This window comes from Dioscorea cayenensis, chromosome 13, assembly GCF_009730915.1.
Source record: "Dioscorea cayenensis subsp. rotundata cultivar TDr96_F1 chromosome 13, TDr96_F1_v2_PseudoChromosome.rev07_lg8_w22 25.fasta, whole genome shotgun sequence".
Taxonomy (NCBI): domain Eukaryota; kingdom Viridiplantae; phylum Streptophyta; class Magnoliopsida; order Dioscoreales; family Dioscoreaceae; genus Dioscorea; species Dioscorea cayenensis.
This window is the reverse complement of record NC_052483.1, coordinates 1,653,478-1,675,922: the sequence shown is the minus strand read 5'-3', so window position 1 is coordinate 1,675,922 and position 22,445 is coordinate 1,653,478. Positions and strand designations below refer to the sequence as shown.

The 22,445-nt window shown below is 37.8% G+C and overlaps 3 protein-coding genes across 5 annotated transcripts; 2 read left to right on the top strand and 1 right to left on the bottom strand.

Moving 5' to 3' along the window:
* Positions 1-8,242: 8,242 nt before the first annotated feature.
* Positions 8,243-11,509, top strand: LOC120274433 (GDP-mannose transporter GONST3). 2 transcript variants are annotated; one of them, XM_039280965.1, is made up of 3 exons: positions 8,243-8,376; positions 9,325-9,544; positions 10,213-11,509. In XM_039280965.1, the coding sequence occupies exon 3, from the start codon at positions 10,213-10,215 to the stop codon at positions 11,353-11,355; it is 1,143 nt and encodes a 380-aa protein (XP_039136899.1). In that variant the 5' UTR covers positions 8,243-8,376; positions 9,325-9,544; the 3' UTR covers positions 11,356-11,509. The 2 variants fall into 2 exon arrangements, with proteins under 2 accessions (XP_039136899.1, XP_039136900.1); XM_039280966.1 differs by having other exon boundaries at positions 8,247-8,376; positions 9,316-9,544.
* Positions 11,510-11,583: 74 nt separating this feature from the next.
* LOC120274431 (tip elongation aberrant protein 1-like) lies at positions 11,584-17,248 on the top strand. 2 transcript variants are annotated; one of them, XM_039280962.1, is made up of 11 exons: positions 11,584-12,081; positions 13,039-13,188; positions 13,638-13,814; positions 14,318-14,470; positions 14,832-14,984; positions 15,218-15,379; positions 15,546-15,731; positions 15,895-16,039; positions 16,150-16,288; positions 16,661-16,808; positions 16,926-17,248. In XM_039280962.1, the coding sequence occupies exons 1-11, from the start codon at positions 11,718-11,720 to the stop codon at positions 16,955-16,957; spliced, it is 1,809 nt and encodes a 602-aa protein (XP_039136896.1). In that variant the 5' UTR covers positions 11,584-11,717; the 3' UTR covers positions 16,958-17,248. The 2 variants fall into 2 exon arrangements, with proteins under 2 accessions (XP_039136896.1, XP_039136897.1); XM_039280963.1 differs by lacking the exon at positions 15,218-15,379.
* A 79-nt stretch (positions 17,249-17,327) lies between these two features.
* Positions 17,328-20,798, bottom strand: LOC120274432 (putative methylesterase 11, chloroplastic). Its single transcript, XM_039280964.1, has 5 exons — positions 20,221-20,798; positions 18,669-18,904; positions 18,246-18,389; positions 17,946-18,077; positions 17,328-17,859 (listed from the first exon to the last, which is right to left on the bottom strand). The coding sequence occupies exons 1-5, from the start codon at positions 20,591-20,593 to the stop codon at positions 17,569-17,571; spliced, it is 1,176 nt and encodes a 391-aa protein (XP_039136898.1). The 5' UTR covers positions 20,594-20,798; the 3' UTR covers positions 17,328-17,568.
* Positions 20,799-22,445: the final 1,647 nt, after the last annotated feature.

The following is a 22,445-nucleotide window of genomic DNA, read 5'->3' as shown; positions in this document are numbered from 1 at the left end:
GGCACGCCTTTCCTCCTCGCCGTATCATTCGCCGACGTCGCCGATATTGGTCAACGCTTATGACGCAGACGAACACTTTCAGTGGACGATATCAAATCATGCAATCAAAAGGAATTTTGACTTCAAATCACATGCGTTAATCGAAAACATCGGGCAGCGACCGCGACCGGCGCCACGGTTACGTCAGCCGCCGTACGCATCAAAAGAGTATATAACAAAATACATGCAGAATCAAGAGGCCACCAACCTGGCTGGCACACACGGCGGCGTGGCATAGGTTCCAAGGCCACATCCCAAAGCGCCCAAAAACGGGTTAGCGCACGAGTGATCTCGTGGCTCAAGGACCTGCCCTCAGTACAAGGCCATCGACATTCGCAGCGACACGTCATGGGACAGGATAGGTTCACACTAGCGCTGGGCAGTTTCGTCAGACAAAGAGTACGCCCGTGTGGTCCTCGACGCGCAGCCGGTACATCTCCGCCCATGACGCTTGCTTTGCGTACGCGATAAGTGCGGCCGGCACTAAATCCCGCAGTCATGTGCATGACGCGAGAGAGACGCGCGCAGACTTTTTAAACGCGCATTCTTTCTTTCAGCAAGGCAGAGCAGGTCGGGATTCAAGAGGGTTTGCGAGGCCGCTGTTTTCTCGATGGTACCCACTCCTGAAAATATCGCGCACACTACCGCAGTGAAAGATGGTAACAATGGTCCACGTCGCTTTCTATAGATACCGACAACCCAGACCGGCGCCAATCGACTGGGTTCATATCTAAGTTGCCGTACGCCTTTATACGAGGTGAGATTATCAGGAGATAATTACCTTCGTCCTCGTGACGTGTCCAAGGGCCTCGTGCAGCGCACACATGGCGAGAGTCTTCCTTCTTCGCCACACGCGCATCGCCTCGACATTCGAGGCCAATTTTACGAAAGCCAACGCCGCACTGGGAAGCGCATCGGCGAGGAGGCCGGTCTATACGCTCTGCGAGATGCATAAGCATCCACCGCCAAAGATTGTGATGACCGCTGAATGAACTGCGCCATATCACCCTCCTAAGCTCACCGGGCTGACATTACATACTTTGAGCATCGTCAACGAATTATCCGCTCGGAGGTGATCAGCAGTAGATGTATTCGAACGTCATGAGTCGCTCAATGCTTGATCAGGAAGCTCCGCCATTTCACAAACGTGACTTAAAATGGTCGCACTCCATAAGGTCTCGCCAACGTCGATTTTACACTCAAATATTTAGTATTACCTTTTTAAACATTCTCAATTTTTGTTTAATTACACTTTTCCGACTCTTAAATATTAATCATTTCGCTTATTTAATTACAATAATGTTTAAACATGTTGACTAATTATTTAACCATCACCGCCTTTTGTTTAACCTTATTCTGCCGAAGTTCAAGTCGACGCGACACGCATGTAACCATGCGAGCAAGCGACATCAAACGGGAGACCCACTTTTACGCTAGACATACATTCGGGTTAGAGATCATCGTCTGAGGACATACTGATCAGTCATCCACTCAAATTTGGACTCCAGATTTTCTCTTATTTTTGCGAATGCATTAGGGTAAAATGGTCATTTTGCATTAATAGATACCCGGATCAGCAGCTAGATTATGTGCGAAAATTCTCGCTATAAATAGTGGGCAATCTCGATCATTTGATTTTTGTTTCCATTCTTGTGTGTTAGAGGGCACAGAGTAAATTAGAAAAGAATAAAAACACATCAGAAGCAAACCCATTACAGAAGTTAAACTAGCCCGTCTCGTAGTTTTGCAGCACCAACACTATCTGATCTCGTCTCGACACCGTAGCACTGACACCGTAGAGTCCTCAAGATCGCTGAAGTGCACCGTAGCAACCCGGGACACCGTAGAGCAACCCTCGAGAATTAATATCCAAATTCTTCTCTTCCTTCTTCTTTCTTCCTTCTCCTTCTTTGCTTCCTCCATGCCTACCAACCCTTTAATCCCTAACTATTTCCTAAGCACTCAATTCGCGAACCAACACCAAAAATTTACTCCCCACATCCCTCTTGAGTAAGGTAAGAGCCTTTATCCGAGTTTTTAGTATGTATTTCTTCCGTATTTTCATTGTATTCATTATTTATAAACCTAGACCAAAACCCTAGATTTTTCATGATTTGTGGAAGTTTTGGGCTTAAAATGAAGCCCTTGATGTCACAATTGTTATTCATGAGAATTGTGTCAAAAATTTCATCGCTTGATGTTGTAAAATGAGAAAAACCATTTGTAAGGTTCGGTTTTCATCAGTAGTATTCCCCTTTATGTTACCGTGAGTACGAAAAATCTTCGCCTTTTTATTGTATTTTGATCCAAATTGAAGCTTTTCATTCATCGAACTTATCGAACTAGGTTTACTTCATTCCAGGTCGCTGGGTCCAAAATGACAACATGCTTTTGCCCTAAAACCCTAACGTTTTCAGACAGATATGTATAAATGCATTTGCATGCATTTTCTTTTACTATCATTCTTAGTGTTCATTAGTATTTGGATTCCCTCGGCCAGTATCTAGGTGGCGGCATCCTCCGGCGAAGGAAACCGACATCTCAGGGCGCGTGCTCCACGCGAGGCAACATGTTCCGTGGAGTGCTATGCTGAGTGCACAATTCTAATCGAGTATCGAAAAATATTTTATTTGTTTTTCCGAATGATTTCCATGGCTTTATCATGTTTTTCAAATCACTCGCTATAGGGAGAAAAGAAAGTGTAGATGATCACTAGAGACTCATGGTTTATTTAAAATGACTTTGTGGTTTACCTCCGAAAAATCATGAGAAAGTTTTTAATGTTGTACTTGCATGTTAGTTGAGATTGAACCTGAGGATATATGCTATAGCTAGGATGAATGGAAATTATCGATTATTACACTAAGTTCATGGAGCTTATGGGTTAGTAAGTAAAATTGATTATGTATGTTCAATGGATGATTTAATTCCCCAACGATGGCATAATTTCCGAAGCTTTGAGGCATGATGTGATAAACATGGTACATGGAAACTCAGATGAAGTCTTCGAATGCTAAGGTATAGCATACTACACTAGTATATTGAAATTGAATAACTTGTGAACCTTATATATGATTTTGGCTAGTCGCTGAGATTTATGCTAATATATTCTTTGTAATATCTCGAGAACCATGGGTGACATAATTACACTTATGTAGTAGGATTCTCACAAATTGATGAGGTTTGTTCTTGTGAGCATAGTGTAGGGTGCTTAATTGTAGTTTGATCATATCGATATACATATGTATATATATATATATATATCCCAGCGGATGCCAACAGATTATGATTATTATTCTAAATGGAATTTATTTAGAAGGTTGATGATGAATAGCTTGAGCTATATACGTGATAGTGTCGAATTGCAAAGACCGAATATTCTCGTGAATTTTTAATAATAGTTTGATTTAATACATCCTTAGAGGAGATAGTCAACTTGTGAGTATTTTGACAATGAAATTATTATAGATGAAGTAAATATTAATGTTGAGGTAGTGGCACTATGATAAGGATCTAAGACATTGTTGAGTATAAGAGAGGCTCGAATAGTAAAGGCTTCAGAAAGTAAATACCTAACGATGTGAAAGTAGGATTTAATCAATGTATATTGGTAGGTGTAAATATATGTGATGAGATGAACATATTTTCATGACTTGTAAAGTATTTAGAGGTTGTGATAGACTAGACCTTTGGGATTAATCTTCGTATTTGGAGGAAAAACTTAGTGAGTCAAGAAAGAGAAAGCTAGAATGATCCTAAGTAACTCTGAGGTTTAAATCTAGAACAAAAAGTTATGCTTGTTTTTGATGCCTTTTATCGTATTTCTCAAAACTTAATGTTTCTTTTCTACAATCGTTGGCATCAACTTTTAGAAATGGTTTGTAAACCTTTCACTCATGTATGAAAGCACGCTTTTGATATTTATGGTTATGAAAACAAATGTGGGTTTTTATTTCCGAATCGGCATGTTCTTCTAGATTGTGGATATTATAATGCGCTTAATATCGACTCGGTTTTATTGTTCAGCAACGCCTTCAGAGTCAGACTATTATTGTGTTATTCTCGCATTTGGATGTAAATGTTTTTGAATGTATCGCACATCGATTGGAATACTTTTTGAAAGTTTACATGCATTACTATGCTTTCGCTTTGATTTGTGGAAATAACGCTTATTCTCGGATATGCGAACGCTTGTCCCGACTAAGGACCTCTGTGACATGAGTGATTCAGATCAGATTATCAAGCATACAAACTATACGTTGGTTTCGATGGGCGACGCGGCTAAGGCCCGACTCATCGCAGTAGTGGGTCCCAACGGGCCGACCTTTAGAGGTGGCGCGCAGGACTCGGGTGTTGATTCTGTCCGCATCAAAGTGGGAGCGAGGCCCCTCGATCGATGATACATCGTGGATCCCGGGTCACCACATACGCGATCGGTACAACGCCAAGGGTGCAAGATCTCGACGGGCCTCAACTTAGTCGTGATCGACGCTAAAAGTTAGAGAGAGTGTTTTTAGCCATTGTTTATTCGATCGTAGATGAAATCTCAATATTTGAGGAAAAATTCTATTTTCTTGCAATCGTGTATATTCGAATCATGATCTTTACATAGCATGTCTCGATATCTTAACGCTTTTTGAACACGTATCACGCAGTAATCGAGGGTTCGTGATTATCGAGGACTTTTTTATTTGTTTAAGTTGGTTTTTCTACTCATTTTGGGAAATTATATCCGTGCATTTGTTTTATACATGTTGATGTGTCTATACTGCGGAGAATTTATGTTTTTGGTTTTTTTAAATTCCAGCTTTCATATCCCGTATTTTCATCATGTCGCAAAATGCAACGGCCCAGCCATTTATGTTATCGAGAATGTGTTTATTGGAATTTCCCGATTTGTTTTTGATATTCTCGTTAGGATTTGTGCTAACCCATTCAATCGAAGTGACTCATGGTTACTCACCCTCCTCTTCCGTGTTTTAGTGGTTTTGGTCGTCATAGCGAGGCGGCAAGTTTCGGGCAATTTGTATCCCGAGTCGTTGTTTGTTTACTCTAATCGAGTCAACATCAGATGAGCAGCGATCCACTCAGTGTTATTAACTCAGAATGTGATTTGTATATCTTTCACTTTACTATTGATTTTTCGAGCTGAAAGTTTTGTTTTTGGTACCTTTATTATCGGCGCGTGTTGTTTTAGCGTGAGTTCGCGGAGCCTGCGCACGACTCGAGGGTTGAGTGGTGCGTGTGTCCCCTCCTGATCGTCGCGCGCGCGTGCTCACGCGGCGGGCCCGCTGGCTCGGACGCGATGCACCGAAATCTTCGTGGTTGGTCGCCAGGTCACGATCGCTACGGCTGATCGACCAACGCAAAGAATCTCGCTGATCTCGCCATCGAACTCTGTTCGACGCCGGCGAGGGTGTTTACTGATCCTCAGAACATGTTTCATGCGCAGAATAACGCATGTACACCAACGTACATCGATTACGAGCGGTACTTCACCGCCGACAATTACAACCGGCATACAAGGAAGCTATATTCTCCCATACCCGACGGTACGATGTGCCTTCGGGACGGAAATCGTGAGCTTCGCTTACATCGCTCGCGATTAGAAGGCACCGCGGCTTCAGACGAAAGAGGATCGAGTCGCAGCGTTTGATGTCCGCGAGTTACATCGGGCACCACCGCCAAGGATCCGGCCACAATCGACGATCTTTGTAATGAAACTCGTCACGACTAGGGCATTGTTAATAAACCGACGTACGATAGTGGAAACATTGTGTATTTATAACGAATTGAATGTATTTACACGGAGACATTGTTATTTTTAAACGGATACACTCAGAATTTGAAATATTTTCAACCGATGTTTAAACGATATATGGTATATTTAAACAATGAAACGGAAATGTACACAACTACAACGTAAATTAAACAATGAAATGAAACCGAATGAAATTTAACCCGCCTTACAATCGAAAACAAACAAAATTTACATCGAGATATACAAGTCATGTTCTTCAAAAACAAAAACAATGAATCGAATTGTGTATTGATGGGCAACTTTCCATATTTAGTTAAACAATAAGTGCATTCATTTAAACAGAGAAAGTGTTATTTTACACGGGTACACCGTAATTTGAAATATTTAAAACTGATGTTTAAACGATATATACTATATTTAAACAATGAAAGTGAAACGTACACAATCACAACGTAAAATTAAACAAATGAAATAAAAACCGAATGGAATTTAACCCGCTTACAATTCAAAACAAACAAAAATTTACATTAAGATATATAAGTCACGTTCTTCGAACACGAAAACAACTGAATCAATTTTGTCCAGATTTACATTTGAAAACAAAATCGATAGCGACATACAAGACATGTTATTCAAAAATGAATTTAACCCGCCACGACGACCCCTTTGTCATGGATGCCACCGCCTCCTCCTGAGTACGCGGTAACATACCGTAATCCGAGGTAAGGGAACGCCCTGCGTTCGCGGTAGCTCGTGAACTTCTCACCTCCCACGCAATCGCCGATAAACCGCACGACGTACGCGCAATCGACGCCTTGTTTTTGGCGCTGGTTTCGTGGTCGCAGCACGCAGCGGTATTTTTCGCCGCCGACCGCGCTTAACTCCATATCGACACAAAGGTCGAATAGATTCCGACTGCTCTCGTAGGTCTCGATAGACACCGCCTTCGAACGCCGACCCGGGTTTTCTTCTTCTGAAGACCATCGCAGGTCGCCTATCGCAACGCAGTACTCAAGAACGAGGGCCACATCTCGAGGTCTCAAACTCAAAGCAGCTTTCCCGATCCCGAATTTATCAGCGCACCATCGCATCTTTCGCAAAAGAGAATCAAGAAGGGCCCTCTCGTATACGGCTTCCACCTCAAATCAACGCCGCAAACGGTGTCCTTCGAATAACTCCTCAGCTCGAGGGGTCATGTTAACTCTTCAATTCACCAAGGTCTCCACAACCGCGCACAAATAGCAACGCCCATTAACTAGGGTCGACCGCCATAATCACAAGCCTCGCAGATCGACAAAAAGTTTAGCTGAAATATAAGGTTTTAAACTGTGAACTCCTCGCTTATTAAACAGTAGATATAAAATGTTAAACAGAGACCCATTTTTGTTAAAACAGTAGACGAGAATACTTAAACAGTAGACAACAAATGTTAAACTCAGAACATCTCATTTCTTAAACGTCAACCCTCATTCTAGAAATCAGCAACTATATCAAACGAAACTGAAATCGTACATTATAAATATTACATCAAATTATAACAATCGAAAAACTATTTCGATAGCAGATACATACTGAAAACGCAAAAACAAAACAAAAACCCCAGTCGAGAAATCTCCCTCGCAGATCTAACAAAAACCCCAAACCGAGAAATCCCTCCAGACTTCAATATCTTCCAACAAAAATGTGAGCACAAAACAAAACCGAAAAATCTTTCAGAATGTAATCAGCTTAACATAAAACCATACTCAATACCTTAGATCAGAGAACTCGATGAAATGCCAACTAGTCACGTGGGGACTTCTCCTCTCGAGATACCGTGAAAGGGAAAAGTCGACTGAAATGCTAATTACAGAGGCTTCACGTAGAGACAACTTTTGAGACGAAATCGAAACTGAAAAAGTCAAGACGTGAGTCGAGAAAAAGCAATTAAACTGGCCCAATAAATTGCCTCCTGCGTTATTCTCTACTGAAAACCCCCACTTCCTCCTCAAATCGCCGAGATGACAGTCACCACGACTCCCCACGCAAGGGCATTTTTCGTCCAAAAATTTCGAAACTCACTCCGCTCACATCCGCTACATAGGCTCTAGTGCTTCAAAAACATAGACTTTTAAAAGTGAGTGTTTTTGATCAGAAACTAATCTGCTTTTTAGAATTTTACAAACTTAAAGTGCTTTTTATCAATTTCCACTTAAAAAAAATAGATATTAGTTTTTTTATTCTCAAAATTAAGAATTATTAAAAATATATATTATTTTTATCTCTCCAGAACCCTACATGGTTCAAACAGCAGGAGAATGAAATCTCGTATGAATGATAGCCACGTTTCAAATACACGATGGGCCCCACAGAAATATAAACTATGCTTTCGTGTTTCCTGTTTGTTAAATTTCAGCTGATCAACCTTATCGCGTTTGTGTCGATTTCTCGATCCCCCTCTCATGAAGTCTTTGACTCCACTTTTTTTTCTTATTTTTTTTTCTCAGCTTTCAAATCCCGAGAAATTTGAAAATTTCACCAATTTTTCTCCATAAATCCCTGTTCGCAAGCTCCAGAGATCACACCAATGCGTCTCGGTGAGTTTCCTTCGCTGTCGATTTCAATTGTTTTATGATTCTGTTCTCATTCGTGTAGAATATTTAAATTTAATCCAGGTTGTAGTGTGGTGAAGTTTGAATCTTTTGAGGGGAAATGAGATGTGTAGTTTGATCTATTTGATTCTAGGTTTTGATGCTTGGTTGTGTCTCCATGTTTTCTCGAGGTTTATTCAGCCGTTTAGTGACTCAAAACTCCAATTTTTATGCATTGATTGGTATCATCAGTTTTAGTGGGTTAGATTGACATAGGCTTTGTCCAGTTCGTTTTCATTTGGTTTTTCTTAGATGCAAGATTGTTTACCAATCAGAAACTACATCTTTGCTAATAAAATTAGTGATTTGAAGTGTTATTTTAGCTGATTTGTTTTTGCACTTAAAACTTGAGCCTAATATCTCTTGTGGTTTCTGATTTTTCTTAGCATGTTTTGTCACTGCCTGTTTCTTGTCCTTGTTTTTTTAAGTTTGTACCAACCTGTTTAGTGACTTGAAACTGCAAAGTTGATGCCTTCATTGCTATCATCAGTATTAGCTTGGCATGACTTTCATCAAGGCTGAGTTCATTTAGTCTTGAATGTAAAAGGATGGTGAGTTGTGGCTTGGGGTTAATTCCAAGTTCATTATTTGGTGGGAATTGTTCTATCTGCCAATGATTAGCTTGATGATTTGTTTCAATGTGCAGTATCAAGAAAATTAACTCTTAACCTTTGTATTACCATTGTTTTAGTAGTTTGTTTTGTTTTCTGCTTTAAGTAATAGGCATGAAGTTCAATTTTAGCTGATTTGTCTTTAGGCGAAGTGGTTGAGCATGAGATTGTAACTTGAAGCTTCCTTTTGTAGTTTCTGATTCAAGTTAACATGTTTTGTTCACTGTATGTATGTGCTTACAAGTTCCAATTTTTGTATATGTACTCACTGTAGGTTTTGCAGGTTTTCCTTTCATGTAGAGGCTGAGGACTTTGCAAAATGGGACTCATTTTAAAGATGCTCTGAGTCCGCTGAATGCTCATCCAGTAATTGGTCAGACGAGAGGTCACAGTTTGATGAATATTGATCTGCGTTTAGCTTCCACCTCATATTCAAACTGCCCGTCTGTCCTTTGTTGGGCCACTTCAGAAGTATAAAGATTAGTTAAAAGAAGGCAATTGAGGTATGGTCTGAAGTAGTAGATATAATAAATGTTCAATGTTGAAGTAATAACTTGTTCTTAGTTTTTCTCTAACCATCTCCTTCATGGGTTTTGCTTTTTAGCTGTTGTCAATTATGCTTTTCTGTTGTAGGACTTATTTTGCTCGTGAATGATGTTTTATTTTTATTATAACAACATCTAAAGAAAACATTCCTTCTGACTTAGTTGAAGCTTTATAGGCAAACTAGATCCAATACTGGGCAGTTGAGACCCTGCCTTCTTAATCTGCTTATCTTTGAAATTACCAGGTGTAGTAACATCAATATTCCGGTGTTTCATGAAGGAATAAAGCAATACCAGCAAGAGTCCTTTGTTATTACTTCCTAGGATTCAGATTTCCATTCATCTATTATAGATAGATTCATGACTCGATGTAATACAAGCTCCTAAACATTGATTTTCTGGGGAAAATCAACATTTTTCTCTGTTTGGTAACATTTTATTTGCATCAATAGATTCTATAAAGGCATAAAACCACTCTGGTCTGCATTTTCAACTTTGACAGCTGTATTTATTTTCAACTCTTGATTATTGTGGAAGCATCCCCTTGTTTTGAAGGCATTTTATTTGCATGTTATCATCTCTAGAAAGTTTAAACTTTAAACACATGTGAGTTGCCCTTGCCGCAGATGTCCAATAATGAAGATACCACAAACAAGGAAACTTCTAGCAACAGAAGTGATGCATCAACTGTACCGAAACTCCAGGGAAACTGGAGCGATACTCTAGTTAGCTTAGCAAAACAAGCTTCAGTGTATGGAGTGGCTGCTGGTTATTGCATATCAGCATCACTTCTTTCCATCATCAACAAATGGGCAATAATGAAATTCCCATACCCAGGAGCCCTTACAGCCTTGCAATACTTCACAAGTGCATTCGGTGTCTTGCTATGCGGGTCATTAAAAATATTAGACCATGACCCCATCAATCTTAAAACTATGTGGAAGTTCTTGCCTGCTGCTATAATGTTCTACCTCTCTCTCTTCACCAACAGCGAGCTCCTCCTCCATGCCAATGTCGATACATTTATCGTCTTCAGATCTGCGGTTCCCATATTTGTAGCCATCGGAGAGACACTCTACTTAAAGCAGCCATGGCCATCACTATACACATGGCTTTCACTGGGCACCATCTTTGGTGGAAGTGTTCTCTATGTCATCACAGATTATCAGTTCACTGTGACAGCATACAGCTGGGCAGCGGCGTATCTTGTGAGCATGTCGATCGATTTCGTGTACATCAAACACGTGGTCATGACCATCGGGCTCAACACTTGGGGATTGGTGCTCTACAACAATCTGGAGGCCTTAATGTTGTTTCCACTCGAGCTGCTGATAATGGGGGAGCTGAGCAAGATAAAGCATGAGATTTCTGACGAGTCCGATTGGTACTCTTTCAGTGTGGTTCTGCCTGTGGCGCTCTCTTGCTTGTTCGGTCTTGCAATATCTTTCTTCGGGTTCTCTTGTCGACGAGCTATATCAGCCACTGGGTTTACCGTGCTCGGGATAGTAAACAAACTTCTGACTGTGGTGATTAATTTGGTCATATGGGACAAGCATTCGACATTGATAGGAACTGTAGGCCTGTTGATATGCATGTTTGGAGGTGTTCTTTACCAGCAATCTACAATTAAGCCGAAGCCAACAGTGTCGGAGACCAAAACTCAAGACGTCGTCGACAATGAGGAAGAGCAACATTTACTTGAAATGCAGCCTTCATCAGAATCCAACCAGAGTGAAAAACTAGCTCTTGTTTCAGAGAAACCAAAATGAAACTCATTTTGAAGAAGATGTTGCCAGCATTAACATCTACATGCATTCAAGTATGATTTCACTAGAGTTATTTGCCATCTTTGTTATTTTTTTTTTTCAATGCAAACCCATTGAAATGTTTCTCAAGATTTAATAAAGTGAAAGTTTTATGTCATTTAGATATGAAATCATGTAACAGAATTGCAACAAAATTTTCCGGTCTTATCTGCAGATCCTGAAATATGTTATATTTGCAGAAAGCTCCTTGAATTCTTTTGATTTGCTTAATCATCCCCAGGTCAGGGAGTTTTTTAAAAACAACATCATGGTTTTAGGGGGGAGTTTGGAAAATTTTTCAAAATATCAGGGATCATTTTATAATAATGAATTTTTTAGGGGGTTATAAGAGAAAAAATACGTGCACCCTTTATCACGGAAGCCGAGTTCTTCTCATCACTCTCTCTCTCTCTCTCTTTCTCTCTCGATCTCTGTTTCTCGATCTTCGAGTGGTTTCGCTGGAGACGGCGACGAGGCCGATGCGGTGGGAGCGCGTAAACGTGAACGCGCGGGCGAGGGAGACGCCAGACGGGAAGAAGACGCCGGGGAGGACGGGCGGCATCTGGGGACCTGGCCAGAGATGGGGACATACCCTCAATTCGGTGAAGAACGGGAGGCTTATCTACGTTTTCGGTGGGTTTTATGGTCCAGAGAAGTGCCATTCCAACGACGTCTTCGTCTTTGATACTGGTGAGGAGGAAATGGCATTTTTTTATTTTGTTGTATGTTTTGTTTGATTGTTTTTTGTTGTTTTCAATTGGTGTTTGGTGTTGTTTGTGATTTTGGCGTGGATTTGGGAGTTGAGTGGTGAATTTATAGATTTCTTTGTTCGATGACGTCTTCAAGTGCAATTCGGAGGTTGTCGTTTGTCTTCGATTTGGACGATGGGTTGTGAATGAATTGATAGATTTTGGTTTTTCTTTTACATGCTGATGTGTATAGAAGAAATGGGAAGTGAAAAATAAATCAATAAAAAATATAATCTTTTAGTGAAAAAAAAAAAAAATTCAATGAACTGTAACATCTCTGCTTGGAATGAGATAATGAAGGAAAGTAAGAATAATGATGGAAGGGAAACAAGATTTTATTTTATTTTTTAAACTTTGTTATCCATCTCATTTTCTCCAGTCAGCCAAAGTTATGTTTTCTTTTCTTTTCCTCTGTTTTCCCTACATTCAGTGACATTCTTGATGAAAGAAAGGAGAAAGGAAGGAGATAAACTGAAGAAATAAAGAGAAAGAGAATTTTAATTACTTTCTTATGAGTGTTTTCTCTTTGTTTTACCAAATGCAAGAAAACAATTTTTTAGTTTTTATTTTTATTTTTTTTATTTTGTTTTGTTTTTTTTGCGTTCGCTTTCTAAATTTGTTAATTCCTGCTCATATTAATGCCTCATAATCGTAGTCATATTCTTATTTTTATTTAAAGAAATTGTGTATCGGCATTTAGGTGAAGAAAGAGGGTTTGATTGTTGTGGCGACTTTTTGTATCTCCTCTTCTTACAGGTCTTTGCTTTTTTGCATGCTGATGCTGCTGCATAAAGAATTGAGTGAACATATTAAAAATATATATATATCTTCTTCATATATAATTTCTTATAATGATTTATTTCATCTATAATAAGGATGTATTCATTTTAATTTTCAGTAAAGAAGACATGGAGCAAACCAATGGTCAAGGGAATTCCACCGTCTCCAAGGGATAGTCACAGCTGCACCACTGTTGGCAATAGGTTATTTGTTTATGGGGGTACCGATGGGACTAATCCGTTGGACGATTTACACATTCTGGACACTTGTAAGTTCAGCTTCATAATCAGAAGGTTTTATTCATTTTTTTGTTCTCTACCTAAATTTTGATTTATATTGTCGTTTTTGTTTGGAAGTAAGTGTAGTAAATTAGTAATGAGGTAATTGATTTGCTTTAAGGGTTAATATTTGTCTACCATTGCAATGATAACAATATGTTTTCTCTGCCCTAGAAATACATAAAATGTCAAAAGAAGTCTACGGCAGTTGCGTGTTCCCTCATGAGTTTTCTTGAGGAAGCCAAAAGCTGCCTTCCTACTCTTCTAGGATATCTTAATCCCCTATCTTATTGAAAGATGAAACCAAGTGTATATTTAATACTTTTATGTTCTCCATTCCTAGCTGTGTCTTTTGATAATATCATTCATGATAGGGTTTTTTTATTACTATTATTATTTTTAAGTTAAATGCCTGAAATCTGAGCAATTATATGTGCAGCAATAAATACATGGATACCATCACCGGCAGATCTACAGGTTAGTGGGCCAGATGCGCGTGAGGGGCACAGTGCTGCCCTTGTTGGCAAACGGCTCTTCATATTTGGTGGCTGTGGGAAATCTAACAATATTTCTGGCGGACAAGTTCATTATAATGATCTTTACATATTGGACACAGGCAACTTCTCCAACCTACTTGTGACTGTCTTGTATGTTAAAGACATCTTAGTCTTGAAGATTCTTTACTTTTTTTTCCTTAAATAGCAAGGCACTTACTTTCGTTCTGATCTGATGCGCAACTGATAAATGCAATACATACAGCGCTTTGTGATTTTTGTGACATGGCTGCCCCATCAATATGCATTCTAGAATTTGACATTGTCTGTTGCGTCAAGTAATTCTTTTGTGATTTTGCTGATAAAATTAGATACATGTAGCTACATTTAGAATCTTTTTTATATCTGTTATTATCATATACTAAGTGCCTAGACTCACTACTTTGTGGAGCGTACCACGAGAGTTAAATCTGATCTTTTGAAACCCCATGATAAGTTTTTATGGATGTTTAGACTAACAATTTTGAACAAAAGTTTTGACAATCAAGCTCAACTTTTTCTCAAACTGTATCCATATTTAATACGCTAAAAGGACTTTAATGATGACTTTTGTGCTATTCTTCAGAAAAACTTAAATGGGAATATGCCATGACCACTGGTCACCCACCTTCTCCACGTGATAGCCATACATGTTCATCTTGGAAAAACAGAATTATTGTTCTTGGTGGTGAAGATTCATCAGATTGCTATCTATCTGATGTCCACATTCTTGATACAGGTAGCTTATCTTTTTTGTCAGAAAACTTGGACAGTTTAATTCACTTATTAATATGTACATTTTTCTTGAAGCGCTTTTCCTGATTGTTTCTAGATTTGTGTTGTTGCCTTTATTTACTGTAGATAAGGATTGAAAAAAGACACCACTTCACACACCCTGTTTGTTTGGACAGCCTGTTTGCTCAACTCAAACATATGGCACCAATATTATCTATTTATTGCACAAGCTACTGCTCTAGTGTACAAAGCCTGCTTTCTTGCATAGATAAAGATGCTTTCATAGATACAGACTTGTGGCAAAATTCTTCATTGGTTTGCTTCTCCTCATAATCTTATATCTAACTTGGAGTTCCTCATGACAGATACTCTTTCGTGGAGCCAAATAAGCACATCCGGCCAGATGATAGCACCGCGTGCTGGGCATACTACTGTAGCCCTTGGAAGCAATTTGTTTGTATTTGGAGGTTTCACAGATGACAGGAACCTCTATGATGATCTTCATGTGCTTAACCTTGGTGAGTGGTGTAATGTTAACATAGATTATCATTGAAAGACACCATGCCTATATTTGTTTCCTTCAGCTTGCATAGATCATGTTTCTTGCCTGGCTACAAGTATTGTGATATCTTAACTTCATGGACTTAGAGACTGAAACCTATTTTCTTCTCTTAGCTACTTTTCATAGAAGAATCCTGTCTAAATGTGTGAAAATCATTTTTTTTTCCTTGTATTTTTTAACGTATATTAGATACTGGCATCTGGAGCAAAGTGTCAAGTGTAAACCAAGGCCCCTCTGCTCGATTTTCAGTAGCTGGTGACTGCTTGGATGCAACAAAGGGTATTCTCGTGTTCATGGGTGGTTGCAATAAATTTCTTGAGGCGCTTGATGATATGTACTATTTGTATACGGGTCTGTCGATATCCACTTCTTAATAACTTCTCAATTTGAATTTAATCCTCTGATTTCTTGTTAGTTGGAAACTTTTCTGTAGTAACTTTTGCTATGTGCATTATAATCTTGAGCTTTCTTTGTCTTTTCGTGATAAACCTAACATCATTTCAGTTTTAATTTATAGCTTTGCCAGAGTTGGATGTGCTACCTGAAAATAGGCATGAGAAGTTCTCCCTGAAGAAAGAGTTCAAAAGAAAGTGCCAAGAAGAATCTTTTCAATCAGATAGGTTTGACAAGAGAAATGCTGCACTTTGTCATGGAACTCTAGAAACTTCAGAGACTCTGTATTTGCCTTGTTACAGCCAAGAAGGTGGACCTTTACTCTTAACAGTAGTCAGTGCCATTCTTCGTTTAGGAAGCAGTATTGAAAGAGATTAAATCACATGAAGTTCTTGACTTACAATTTTTCAGCTTTGTCTTTAGTTCTTCAAAAAAAATTTAGACTTACTGGTAACTGGTGCATCACAATGCAGGAATAAAATATACATCCAAACAAGGCACAGCATTTCAAGCTAGAATTACAAATTCAGGTGATTATGGATATGCGATTGAAACTGTAATTGGAGGGAAATTGCTTCGTGGTCTGATACTGGCCTCCACGGCAGGGTTTACAGAAGGGTATGATTTCTATCCCAACAAGTAGTTGCTGAGATTACTTTCTGGGATCCATCTTAGTACTCTGAGTGATGTTGATCATTTTTTGGATCTGTTTATTCTGATACGTACAGGAGTAGGACAGATAGTGCAAGAATTGAAGCCAGTGTAAACAAGTACCAGCCTACTCAACAGATTATCGGGGAAAACCAGCAGAAAGCAAAAAGTTCAGACACATCAGCTCCAGATACAAATATTGACGAACCAAACAAGGTTAGCCGCCCATCTGCCATTTTTTATCATGTCTTTCACTTATGACACATTTACATTACCTCACTGTCATTGTAAGTCATCCTTAAACTCGGAGAAAAAACAAAGAGGTTTGGTTGCACTAAGTGGTCTATGCCTCTACATAGGGGATTCTGTATCATTATATGTAGTGATTATCCACTAAATCTGTCCTGCTTCACAACATGGTTAAAAATGACGCTGTTTACTAGATATAGATAGATTCTGGTTTCTGTTTAAGCTATGAAATAAATCTGAGGTTTCTCCTATGTTCATTCCTGACCAGTATGCAATCTCAGTTGTTTTATCAGTTTGGTAGTTTTGATGTATGGCTACAACTTTGAAACTTCATTGTAGAGTTCAAATGCTGTGGAGCCATTAGGATCATCGATTGAGCGCCCTATGAATAATGAAGCTCCGAATAATTCAGACAATCAAAATGCAGGAAACTCATGTGAGAATTCATCCTCTGAAGTACAACCAGTGCCTTCTTTACCAACTCAAGGTATGAGAACACATCATTGAAACATCGAAGCCACACATCTGATTATTCATGGCGTTCTTCAATGTTACATGAATACATTATTGAGTACTGAAATGGCATCATTTTTTCCTGCAATAGGGGTTGACAAAGAACAAGATAAAACAGGATGACCAAGCTAATCAATAGCTTCAAAAGGGAAATCCTCAGAATTTTGCTTCGAAAACTTTGCGGAAGACAGTCGCAAGGTTTTTTCTCTATTAATCAAGTGTTGTCACCTTGACTATGTTGAACTGCATATAAATATAACCTGAGCAACTCCACCAATAGATCTGCAGACTCAATGCTTAATTCACCTGCTCCTTAATTCTTTTTGTTGTCCAAGCTTGTATGTAAGTAAGGTAGGAATGTAAGAAGCATTATGCACAATAATTGTTAGAAATATTCTAAATTGAAGGTTCTGATGCTAAGTTGAAGTGAGTCTTGTGTTGCTTCCGCTGTGATGATCTCTTGGGTGCACAGATAAACAGGAATTTGACAAAACAATTACAGGTTATTGACAAACTTGTATTCACAATCCCTCATTGTTTCAACAATCACAGATACCGGTATGTTTCTTTTAAACAATGCTTTCAAGAAATACAGCTCCAGAAAAACATATTACAGGTTATGTCGAAAAAATTATACTGTGGTCATTCGTCTACAAAGACACCACATGTTCATGAATTTACAGCTTCGGGTAACGAAAGAATGAACCGTAACAGTAATATAGTACTAAGTGAGATCAATGTGTGTTTAGGGTTTGGGGGATCTTTGCTATCTCCACCAAGAACTTGTGCAAAGCTTGTGGCTTGGAAAAGAATGGTGAATGATCAGAGCCTTTTAACCGGAAGACTTTTTCCGGTGGATTGGATCTGCACATGGTTTCTTGAAGAGAAAGCGGGATCGCATTGTCTTCGGTTGTCTCTATGAAGAATCTCCGAACTGAACCATAGTTCTTCTCAGTAAGTGAGAGCTTCTCCAGAACTGGTGCAAAAGGGATGGATCTCATAGAAACCGAGGCCAAAGCAATATCCTGTTACAAGTGTAGAACGTATAGCTTTGCTTCGTAAGCTGGCCAAACTGCGGCATGCATTTTTTTTCATTTTTAATAAAAGGTACCTTGACAGGGCTTTGATTAAACAATAAATCCTTCAGCAACTCCTTGCTAAGATCAATAGCAGTTGGGGGATGATCGTTTCCGTTCGCATACAAAAAGATCTGGGCTTGTCGCATCAGTGTGTCTGCATCAGCCTATAATCACAACAATACTACATGAGCAGCGCGGTCACTAACTTTACAGAAATTGAGGTTATAAAAGCTAAAAACCATAATCTTTGAACAAAAAGTCTTCATGAGAAAGAGAACAAGGAACATAAGTTAGACGTTGATGTCTTTTTAACTCAAGGAAGAGTGGAAAACCTGTTGGGAAAACATATCCAAAGTGTTCTGGGAATTCTGCAGCATAGCTGCAGAGACAAAAACAGCTTTTGCTATCTTCGATGGGAAGGCCTCCATCGCATATGATATGCATGCACCACCGAAATCATGCCCGACCAAGATCACCTGTAGCATGTGTGAGATAGTTTTCAAACAATAAACAGCATATAAAGCATTTCATTGAAATATAGGTTTCACTCTCAGCTTGAGTTGGAAATGAGGAATGAAGTGCTCAACAAACATGCTTACATATCGGATAAGAGTTATTGGAAGTTTTAGTTAGCTAAATGAATGAATGCCAAGCGGTCATACTCCCACTATATCATTTGATAGTAAGAGTGGCTGAAAGTATGAAGTAATAAGATGATTCAGTTAAGCTTACAGAAAAGGAGAAAGAGAACAAACCTTTTCATTGTCTGAGAGCTTTTCAAGGAAATCAATAAGTGGCTTGACATATTGAGGAAGGCTTGTGATGTTATTTGTGTCGAAAGAATGAATTCCAGAACCCGTCAAGTCCACAGCGAAGACTTTGAATCCACTGTCTTCAAGAAGTGCTATGGTTTTATACCAACACCAAGCACCAAATCCACCTCCATGTACAAGAACAAATCGATTTGTTTCTAAATCCTCAATTTTTACATCCTGCTTTCAAACAAACAAGAGTATAGAAAAGCCTAAGTTTTGATGATTAAATAAAGAAAAATTGCATCAAAGAGTACGGTGTTCACATAACACCGATCTCAAATGTAAGTGCAAAGCTCATAGTTAACGATGAAGCAAAAAGAGTCGCCAGCTTAATGTAAAACAGTATAAAAAAACCAGCCAATACTTTCACATTTAACAATTTTTTACTATGAAGATAACTACTTACTTCAGTAACAAAATTAACAGCCTTTATCTCAAGTGGAACTCAACAAAGAGCATTTTCATCTCCAATGGCTTCCATCTCATATTTGATAAATCTTTTAACTCAAGTTCAACAAACAAATAAATAAATCAAAGTGAACTCCAACATTAAATAATTTTACAAACATACTGATTGAAAGAACAAATGTTAACACTGTGAAACAGTACGAAAGTTAGACAACATGCCAATCTAGCAAGAACAACAATCCAAATGAAAAGTTCAACCAGAGAAAAATTTAAGTAAATAAATTGTCTAGTCAAACTAGCCAATGATCTTAATGGAATCACAAATCACAGTGACACAAAAGATGAATAGTTCTTCAAACCAAAACGTACCAAAACCGCCAACCAAACCCATACAAAACAAAACTCCAATTTCAATTTCAATTTCTTTAAATGGTGACCAAACGTATAGAACTTGAATTCTTATCTGGAAATACTTCATGATAAAGCCTATCGATCTATAAAGGCTTCAACATTGCAATTTTAGTAGGAAAAAAACAAGGAAAAGAAAAAAAAAGTCTACAGGATTTGACCATCAATTTAGACTTTATGCTAAAGAACAAAATCTCCATCAATAAAAGAAGGAACTATTTCATATGTCATTAAAACTTCTGGATTTTTCTTCAAAAATATTTTCTAATACCAATCAAGTTGTGTCTCATATTCTAAATCCAGTATAGATCCAAATGTCCAAAAGAAAGAACTATTTCATATCTCATTAAAATTTCTCCCACAAAGAATCCACAAACAATTAACCACAAAACTATTCCTTTTTCTCTCTTTTTTAAATTTTTGCAATTTTTTGATACCAATCATCCTGTTTCTCAATCTTAAATCCAGACAAAATCTCAAAAGCACAAGCATTTCTTCTTCTTCTTCATGATGGAATCGAAGAGAGATATACAAACTCCGAGAAAAACAAGTGAAAAACTAAATCAAAGAAAACATTGATCAATGATACTAAAATCAGAGAAAAATCCCAAGAAAAAAAAAAACCACTGAAAAAAATCAAGGAAAAAAGAGAAGAAGAACAACAACAACAACAAACCCTGATTAACAAGTTGCTGGGGTTGCAGCAACGGATCAGCAAGAGACCTTGGCCGAGTACTCGAGCTCCTCGGCAACGCGTCCTTCTTCTTACTCGCCGGGTACCTCGTCGAAGTAGACCGATCAAAGGGGATCGTCGGCTCAGCGACGCCACCATTCTCTCTATGATGCTGAATAAGAATCGCCGCCGCGGCAAGAGCCTGTTCATGCGTCAACAGCCCAGGATCCTCCTTCCTCCCCGACCTCATCCTCGTCCATCTCCCACTCGATCCAGCAGGCGGAGGCGATGCCTGCCGCCTCCCGCCGGCGACCGAACGGCGGCGCTGAGGCGGCGGAGGTGAAGAAGGTGAGAAACAAGAGAAGAGAGCTCCCATAACAGCATGGGAAGGATTGAAAAACTAGGGTTAGGGTTTGGGGATTTCTAGAGCTCCATTTTATGCTGATTTTTTGAATTAAAAAATAATTAAAAAATGATTTTTTGTAATTATTTGAAGGGAAAAAATAGGGAGAAAAATTCAAAGGTCTTCGAAGGTTGGCCTGGCGAAGTATAAACAGCGGGAAGGAAGATGGAAAAGCGGGGAAAGAGAGAATGTTTTTATTTTATTGAAAGTAATAAAATGGAAATAGCCCTTGATTTTATAACTTAATTTCCAAATTGCCATTGCTTACTGTTCAGTGGCAAAATTGGAATTTTCTCTTTTTGTTTTTTTGTGCTTTTTGCATATAAACCCTTCTTCTCTCCCTATTTATATATAACATGTTAACTTGCACAGAAATCATAAGCTCATTAGATTTTAGTTTTTGGTATTTATAGTTTCTGTAGACGTAGTAGAAATAGTGTTGAGCGGTTGAGATTTGTGCATATATTATGAATAAATTGATTTAACAGTTCAGATCAAAACACTGCACATCTTATTCATAAAACCAGCAAGTGCATGGTTCTCGCACTATTTATATAACTAAATATATATATTTTTTTTATAAGGTTTATGATTTAAAATAGAGTTTAGGTTTTCGATATAAGATGTATGTTTTGTATGTATGTAGACAAATGCAAAGTGTTGTGACTAGGTTATTTTAATTTATAATTTAATTAAAATGACAATAAAACTTGGATATTTGTGTTGTTAAATAGTAAAATTATATATGAGAGAGGATTTATCTTATAAGAACTTTCATATAATTCTATTTTCAGCCGTTGGATTTTAATTCAATAGCAGTAAATCATCCATCCATTTAAACAGGACATGCAACAGAAAACTTGATTTGGAGCACCATTTATTATACTGTTTATATTTGTTTGTGTCTGTCTCTGTCTATCTCTACTTTTTTTTAACGATGGAGTGCAATTGACTAATTCTCATACATATATATTTATGGGTGTGTTTTTGAAGGACTAAATGAATATTTGAGAATAGTTGAGAGACCAATTGTGAATATTGACTTTTTATGTTATTTAAGTGTTTTTTACTGTTAAAATCGGTGAAATGCTTTATTATATATTACAAAAAGGTGATTTTTTTTAATAAATAAATCTAAGGTATATATGGAACTTATTTTCTATAATATTTTTTATTTCATCATAAGTCAGATTAATTTTATGTTTAACTTCATATTTGTTTATTACATTAAAAATTTAAAATTGTGTTCATGATTTGATTAGACTGTAATACATGCTTGTTTGGCTAATTTTATTCCAAAACTGATTCTTATTATTTGTTAAAAAAATAGTTTAATCAAGGCTTTTTTTAATTTAGTGCTCATACAATATTGTTCATATCGAATATCAATTATTATTTATGAAATAATGAACAACATTTAGTCTATCAAAGAAAAAATAGATTTATTTTGAATACTATCTTGAACTTGTTATATGTATGATGTTTATATTTATTTAATTTTATTCCAAATCGACCATTTATATTAATTTCATGATAACTTATTTAATTAAAAAATATATATATTTTGTTCTTAGACAAACCAATGAATACTTAATTAGACTTAGACCAATGCTACCAATCCACATGCAAAAGTTCATTGTTGGTAGGAACAAATTAGATTTATGCATTACAAATCTTATATTGGTCAAACATATCTTTTATTAATAAAATTGTAATAATGCATATAAATCATGAGATTAAATGATATAAACATGCAATTAGGTTAAGATGTTTGTTTAAATATAGCATAGTGTCTCTTTCAATACCTAAACTAAGTTTAGATAGT